General features: G+C 45.6%; 1 protein-coding gene across 1 annotated transcript in view; it reads right to left on the minus strand.

Annotated features, from left to right (window-relative positions):
* Positions 1-1,240: 1,240 nt before the first annotated feature.
* Positions 1,241-10,000, minus strand: part of fam174c (family with sequence similarity 174 member C) — a 12,581-nt gene continuing 3,821 nt past the window's right edge. The window contains exon 3 of the mRNA XM_053322380.1: positions 1,241-1,606. Coding sequence (XP_053178355.1) covers positions 1,603-1,606 — 4 coding nt within the window. The 3' untranslated portion in view covers positions 1,241-1,602. The remainder of the gene's footprint in view (positions 1,607-10,000) is intronic.

Below are 10,000 nucleotides of genomic sequence, written 5' to 3' on the forward strand. Positions count from 1 at the left end.
TAAAAACTTAATTTGAATGTTTAATATTCTTATTTTAGAGCCGAAAATAAATAAATCTGAAAAACTTTCAATTATTTTTATTTCTCACCTGTTCAACTCACGTCTCGTGCAGGATCCTCCGGTGAGGCTCCGCGGGTCCGGCAGCAGAGAGAGGTCCGGGTCCGGTGTGTGCGGGTCCGGTGTGTGCGGGTCCTGGTCCGGTGTGTGCGGGTCCGGTGTGTGCGGGTCCTGGTCCGGTGTGTGCGGGTCTCGGGGCTTCAGGGTCTTTTATATCCGCCCCTGAGAGTCGTGACGCCTCGTTTCCATGGAGACGCCGTTAATTATGACCCTCATTAAGCAGACAGTCTGGGGGCCAGGAAGCAGCCCCCCAGGGACCTCCAGACCCGCCCCCCCCCCAACCTGACGACCCCCCCCCCCCCCCCCCAGCAGTCGTGTTTTCCTTCATCACGAAACAGAAGCACTGTGAGGACAGTTCACATATATATCATATATAATATATATAATATATAATATATATAATATATAATATGTATAAATAGTTATTTCTGTTTCTAATGTTAATGTTGTAGTTACTGCAAACCTCCAGCAGAGGGAGCTGCACTATTTTACATAGTAGATATACTCATATATATACTCATACATATACACATGTATATGTATATCTGTAGATATATATATGTGTGTGTGTGTGTGTGTGTGTGTGTGTGTGTGTGTGTGTGTGTGTGTGTGTGTGTGTGTGTGTGTGTATATATCATGTAAATATATTTCTGTAAAGAAAACAAAGAAAATATTCTTTATTTCTTTTCAGAGCCAAAACTAAATCAGTTATTTTCTTTATGATGTTCAGTTTATAATATTCACATTAAAAACTGAATCAGAACATTTGGATTTGTTTCTTCGTGAATCGATTGATTATCAGTAATCAATGATTGTTAACGTCTGAATGATGAAGAGAAATCACAAAATGAGTTTAAATATAAATTTAATGATTTGAACACAAACAGTTGAATGAATGAAAGCTGCAGTGAAAATAATCAATAATCAATAATCTGACTGCAGATCAGCTGAAACTCTCCTCAGTCACGTGACCTCGCTGTGACATCACTTCCTGTGTATAGTTTATAATAATAAATATAAATCTATAACATCAGCTGAAAGTTAAACTTCCTGTAGATTTATTGATTATTCACTCAGAAATGTGACATCATCATCTTCATCTTCATCATCTTCATCTTCATCATCTTCATCATCTTCATCTTCATGCCGTTGACAGAGTGAAGTCACATGACCTCGCAGAGTCTCGATGAAGACCTCCGTCAGTCCTGAAGGCTGATGATGAAGAGTCAGACGGACTCTTCCTCATCAGACTGTTTCAGTAGTTTCGGCACTTTTTAAACTTTTTAAACTTTTTAAAGAAACTCAAAATAAGAAATAGAAAAATAAACAGGAGGTTTGAGTTCAACACCTTACAAAATAAAAGTATCCTGCTCAGAGCAGCTTTGGCATTTCTATTAAACTTTGGTCCAACGATCATCTTCTCCCGATCAGCTGATGTCCACAGCGGCAGGTCTCCGTCCAACGGCCACAAAACTTCAGCTGGACTCATCTGAGCAGAGAGACAGAGAAGATCAATCAGCTGATCAGTACAGACACCATGTGATCAGTACAGACACCATGTGATCAGCACAGACACCATGTGATCAGCACAGACACCATGTGATCAGTACAGACACCATGTGATCAGTACAGACACCATGTGATCAGTACAGACACCATGTGATCAGCACAGACACCATGTGATCAGACACCATGTGACCAGTACAGACACCATGTGACCAGTACAGACACCATGTGATCAGTACAGACACCATGTGATCAGTACAGACACCATGTGACCAGCACAGACACCATGTGACCAGTACAGACACCATGTGACCAGTACAGACACCATGTGACCAGTACAGACACCATGTGACCAGTACAGACACCATGTGATCAGTACAGACACCATGTGACCAGTACAGACACCATGTGACCAGTACAGACACCATGTGACCAGTACAGACACCATGTGACCAGTACAGACACCATGTGACCAGTACAGACACCATGTGACCAGTACAGACACCATGTGATCAGCACAGACACCATGTGACCAGTACAGACACCATGTAATCAGACACCATGTGATCAGTACAGACACCATGTGATCAGACACCATGTGACCAGTACAGACACCATGTGACCAGTACAGACACCATGTGATCAGACACCATGTGATCAATACAGACACCATGTGATCAGACACCATGTGATCAGTACAGACACCATGTGATCAGACACCATGTGACCAGTACAGACACCATGTGATCAGTACAGACACCATGTGACCAGACACCATGTGATCAGTACAGACACCATGTGACCAGACACCATGTGATCAGTACAGACACCATGTGACCAGACACCATGTGATCAGTACAGACACCATGTGACCAGTACAGACACCATGTGATCAGTACAGACACCATGTGATCAGTACAGACACCATGTGACCAGTACAGACACCATGTGATCAATACAGACACCATGTGACCAGTACAGACACCATGTGATCAATACAGACACCATGTGACCAGACACCATGTGATCAGTACAGACACCATGTGATCAGTACAGACACCATGTGACCAGTACAGACACCATGTGATCAATACAGACACCATGTGACCAGTACAGACACCATGTGACCAGTACAGACACCATGTGACCAGTACAGACACCATGTGATCAATACAGACACCATGTGACCAGACACCATGTGATCAATACAGACACCATGTGACCAGTACAGACACCATGTGACCAGTACAGACACCATGTGATCAGTACAGACACCATGTGACCAGTACAGACACCATGTGACCAGTACAGACACCATGTGATCAATACAGACACCATGTGACCAGTACAGACACCATGTGATCAATACAGACACCATGTGATCAGTACAGACACCATGTGATCAATACAGACACCATGTGACCAATACAGACACCATGTGATCAGTACAGACACCATGTGATCAGTACAGACACCATGTGATCAGACACCATGTGGCCAGTACAGACACCATGTGACCAGACACCATGTGATCAGTACAGACACCATGTGACCAGTACAGACACCATGTGATCAATACAGACACCATGTGACCAGTACAGACACCATGTGACCAGACACCATGTGACCAGTACAGACACCATGTGACCAGACACCATGTGATCAGTACAGACACCATGTGATCAGTACAGACACCATGTGATCAGTACAGACACCATGTGATCAGTACAGACACCATGTGACCAGTACAGACACCATGTGATCAGTACAGACACCATGTGATCAGTACAGACACCATGTGACCAGTACAGACACCATGTGATCAATACAGACACCATGTGATCAATACAGACACCATGTGACCAGTACAGACACCATGTGACCAGTACAGACACCATGTGACCAGACACCATGTGATCAATACAGACACCATGTGACCAGTACAGACACCATGTGACCAGACACCATGTGACCAGTACAGACACCATGTGACCAGTACAGACACCATGTGATCAATACAGACACCATGTGATCAGTACAGACACCATGTGATCAATACAGACACCATGTGACCAGTACAGACACCATGTGACCAGTACAGACACCATGTGACCAGACACCATGTGATCAGTACAGACACCATGTGATCAGACACCATGTGATCAGTACAGACACCATGTGATCAGTACAGACACCATGTGATCAGTACAGACACCATGTGATCAGTACAGACACCATGTGATCAGTACAGACACCATGTGATCAGTACAGACACCATGTGATCAGACACCATGTGATCAGTACAGACACCATGTGATCAATACAGACACCATGTGATCAGTACAGACACCATGTGATCAGTACAGACACCATGTGATCAGACACCATGTGATCAATACAGACACCATGTGATCAATACAGACACCATGTGATCAGTACAGACACCATGTGATCAGTACAGACACCATGTGACCAGTACAGACACCATGTGATCAGTACAGACACCATGTGACCAGTACAGACACCATGTGATCAATACAGACACCATGTGACCAGTACAGACACCATGTGATCAGACACCATGTGATCAGTACAGACACCATGTGATCAGTACAGACACCATGTGATCAGACACCATGTGATCAGACACCATGTGATCAGACACCATGTGATCAGTACAGACACCATGTGACCAGTACAGACACCATGTGATCAGTACAGACACCATGTGACCAGTACAGACACCATGTGATCAATACAGACACCATGTGATCAGTACAGACACCATGTGATCAGTACAGACACCATGTGACCAGTACAGACACCATGTGATCAGTACAGACACCATGTGACCAGTACAGACACCATGTGATCAGACACCATGTGACCAGACACCATGTGATCAGTACAGACACCATGTGATCAGACACCATGTGATCAGACACCATGTGATCAGACACCATGTGATCAGTACAGACACCATGTGATCAGACACCATGTGACCAGACACCATGTGACCAGTACAGACACCATGTGATCAGTACAGACACCATGTGATCAGACACCATGTGATCAGTACAGACACCATGTGACCAGTACAGACACCATGTGATCAGTACAGACACCATGTGATCAGTACAGACACCATATGATCAGTACAGACACCATGTGACCAGTACAGACACCATGTGACCAGTACAGACACCATGTGATCAGTACAGACACCATGTGACCAGTACAGACACCATGTGATCAGTACAGACACCATGTGACCAGTACAGACACCATGTGACCAGTACAGACACCATGTGATCAGTACAGACACCATGTGACCAGTACAGACACCATATGATCAGTACAGACACCATGTGACCAGTACAGACACCATGTGACCAGTACAGACACCATGTGATCAGTACAGACACCATGTGATCAGACACCATGTGACCAGTACAGACACCATGTGACCAGTACAGACACCATGTGACCAGTACAGACACCATGTGACCAGTACAGACACCATGTGACCAGACACCATGTGATCAGTACAGACACCATGTGATCAGACACCATGTGACCAGACACCATGTGATCAGTACAGACACCATGTGATCAGACACCATGTGATCAGACACCATGTGACCAGTACAGACACCATGTGATCAGACACCATGTGATCAGACACCATGTGATCAGACACCATGTGATCAGACACCATGTGACCAGTACAGACACCATGTGACCAGTACAGACACCATGTGACCAGTACAGACACCATGTGACCAGACACCATGTGACCAGTACAGACACCATGTGATCAGTACAGACACCATGTGACCAGTACAGACACCATGTGACCAGACACCATGTGACCAGTACAGACACCATGTGACCAGTACAGACACCATGTGATCAGTACAGACACCATGTGATCAGTACAGACACCATGTGACCAGTACAGACACCATGTGATCAGTACAGACACCATGTGATCAGACACCATGTGACCAGTACAGACACCATGTGATCAGTACAGACACCATGTGACCAGTACAGACACCATGTGACCAGTACAGACACCATGTGATCAGTACAGACACCATGTGATCAATACAGACACCATGTGATCAGTACAGACACCATGTGATCAGACACCATGTGATCAGTACAGACACCATGTGATCAGTACAGACACCATGTGATCAGTACAGACACCATGTGACCAATACAGACACCATGTGACCAGTACAGACACCATGTGATCAGTACAGACACCATGTGATCAGACACCATGTGACCAGTACAGACACCATGTGACCAGTACAGACACCATGTGATCAGTACAGACACCATGTGATCAGACACCATGTGACCAGTACAGACACCATGTGATCAGTACAGACACCATGTGATCAGTACAGACACCATGTGACCAGACACCATGTGATCAGTACAGACACCATGTGATCAGTACAGACACCATGTGATCAGTACAGACACCATGTGACCAGACACCATGTGACCAGTACAGACACCATGTGATCAGTACAGACACCATGTGACCAGACACCATGTGATCAATACAGACACCATGTGACCAGACACCATGTGATCAGACACCATGTGATCAGTACAGACACCATGTGATCAGTACAGACACCATGTGACCAGACACCATGTGATCAGTACAGACACCATGTGATCAATACAGACACCATGTGATCAATACAGACACCATGTGACCAGTACAGACACCATGTGATCAGACACCATGTGATCAGTACAGACACCATGTGATCAGTACAGACACCATGTGATCAGACACCATGTGACCGGACACCATGTGATCAATACAGACACCATGTGACCAGTACAGACACCATGTGACCAGTACAGACACCATGTGATCAGTACAGACACCATGTGATCAGTACAGACACCATGTGACCAGACACCATGTGATCAGTACAGACACCATGTGATCAGACACCATGTGATCAGTACAGACACCATGTGATTAATACAGACACCATGTGATCAGTACAGACACCATGTGATCAGACACCATGTGACCAGTACAGACACCATGTGATCAGACACCATGTGATCAGTACAGACACCATGTGATCAATACAGACACCATGTGATCAGTACAGACACCATGTGATCAGACACCATGTGATCAATACAGACACCATGTGACCAGTACAGACACCATGTGATCAATACAGACACCATGTGATCAATACAGACACCATGTGATCAGTACAGACACCATGTGATCAGACACCATGTGATCAATACAGACACCATGTGACCAGTACAGACACCATGTGATCAATACAGACACCATGTGACCAGTACAGACATCATGTGATCAGACACCATGTGATCAGTACAGACACCATGTGATCAGTACAGACACCATGTGATCAGACACCATGTGATCAGACACCATGTGATCAGTACAGACACCATGTGATCAGTACAGACACCATGTGACCAGACACCATGTGACCAGTACAGACACCATGTGATCAGTACAGACACCATGTGACCAGACACCATGTGATCCGACACCATGTGATCAATACAGACACCATGTGACCAGACACCATGTGATCAGACACCATGTGATCAGTACAGACACCATGTGATCAATACAGACACCATGTGATCAATACAGACACCATGTGACCAGTACAGACACCATGTGATCAGACACCATGTGATCAGTACAGACACCATGTGATCAGTACAGACACCATGTGATCAGACACCATGTGACCAGTACAGACACCATGTGATCAGTACAGACACCATGTGATCAGACACCATGTGACCAGTACAGACACCATGTGATCAGTACAGACACCATGTGATCAGTACAGACACCATGTGACCAGACACCATGTGATCAGTACAGACACCATGTGATCAGACACCATGTGATCAGTACAGACACCATGTGATCAATACAGACACCATGTGATCAGTACAGACACCATGTGATCAGTACAGACACCATGTGATCAATACAGACACCATGTGATCAGACACCATGTGATCAGTACAGACACCATGTGACCAGTACAGACACCATGTGATCAGTACAGACACCATGTGATCAATACAGACACCATGTGATCAATACAGACACCATGTGATCAATACAGACACCATGTGATCAGTACAGACACCATGTGATCAGACACCATGTGATCAATACAGACACCATGTGACCAGTACAGACACCATGTGATCAATACAGACACCATGTGACCAGTACAGACACCATGTGATCAGACACCATGTGATCAGACACCATGTGATCAGTACAGACACCATGTGATCAGTACAGACACCATGTGATCAGACACCATGTGATCAGACACCATGTGATCAGTACAGACACCATGTGACCAGTACAGACACCATGTGATCAATACAGACACCATGTGATCAGTACAGACACCATGTGATCAGTACAGACACCATGTGACCAGTACAGACACCATGTGATCAGTACAGACACCATGTGATCAGTACAGACACCATGTGATCAGACACCATGTGATCAGTACAGACACCATGTGATCAGTACAGACACCATGTGATCAGTACAGACACCATGTGATCAGTACAGACACCATGTGATCAGACACCATGTGATCAGTACAGACACCATGTGATCAGTACAGACACCATGTGATCAGTACAGACACCATGTGACCAGTACAGACACCATATGATCAGTACAGACACCATGTGACCAGTACAGACACCATGTGACCAGTACAGACACCATGTGATCAGTACAGACACCATGTGACCAGTACAGACACCATGTGATCAGTACAGACACCATGTGACCAGTACAGACACCATGTGACCAGTACAGACACCATGTGATCAGTACAGACACCATGTGACCAGTACAGACACCATATGATCAGTACAGACACCATGTGATCAGACACCATGTGATCAGACACCATGTGACCAGTACAGACACCATATGATCAGTACAGACACCATGTGATCAGACACCATGTGATCAGACACCATGTGACCAGTACAGACACCATGTGACCAGTACAGACACCATGTGACCAGTACAGACACCATGTGATCAGTACAGACACCATGTGACCAGACACCATGTGATCAGTACAGACACCATGTGACCAGTACAGACACCATGTGATCAGACACCATGTGATCAGACACCATGTGATCAGACACCATGTGACCAGTACAGACACCATGTGACCAGTACAGACACCATGTGACCAGTACAGACACCATGTGACCAGACACCATGTGACCAGTACAGACACCATGTGATCAGTACAGACACCATGTGACCAGTACAGACACCATGTGACCAGACACCATGTGACCAGTACAGACACCATGTGACCAGTACAGACACCATGTGATCAGTACAGACACCATGTGATCAGTACAGACACCATGTGACCAGTACAGACACCATGTGATCAGTACAGACACCATGTGATCAGACACCATGTGACCAGTACAGACACCATGTGATCAGTACAGACACCATGTGACCAGTACAGACACCATGTGACCAGTACAGACACCATGTGATCAGTACAGACACCATGTGATCAATACAGACACCATGTGATCAGTACAGACACCATGTGATCAGACACCATGTGATCAGTACAGACACCATGTGATCAGTACAGACACCATGTGATCAGTACAGACACCATGTGATCAGTACAGACACCATGTGACCAATACAGACACCATGTGACCAGTACAGACACCATGTGATCAGTACAGACACCATGTGATCAGACACCATGTGACCAGTACAGACACCATGTGACCAGTACAGACACCATGTGATCAGTACAGACACCATGTGATCAGACACCATGTTACCAGTACAGACACCATGTGACCAGTACAGACACCATGTGACCAGTACAGACACCATGTGATCAGACACCATGTGACCAATACAGACACCATGTGACCAGTACAGACACCATGTGATCAGTACAGACACCATGTGATCAGACACCATGTGATCAGTACAGACACCATGTGACCAGTACAGACACCATGTGATCAGTACAGACACCATGTGATCAATACAGACACCATGTGATCAGTACAGACACCATGTGACCAGACACCATGTGACCAGTACAGACACCATGTGATCAGACACCATGTGATCAGACACCATGTGATCAATACAGACACCATGTGATCAGTACAGACACCATGTGATCAGACACCATGTGATCAGTACAGACACCATGTGACCAGTACAGACACCATGTGACCAGTACAGACACCATGTGATCAGTACAGACACCATGTGATCAGT

This window comes from Scomber japonicus, chromosome 7 (assembly GCF_027409825.1).
Source record: "Scomber japonicus isolate fScoJap1 chromosome 7, fScoJap1.pri, whole genome shotgun sequence".
Taxonomy (NCBI): Eukaryota; Metazoa; Chordata; class Actinopteri; order Scombriformes; family Scombridae; genus Scomber; species Scomber japonicus.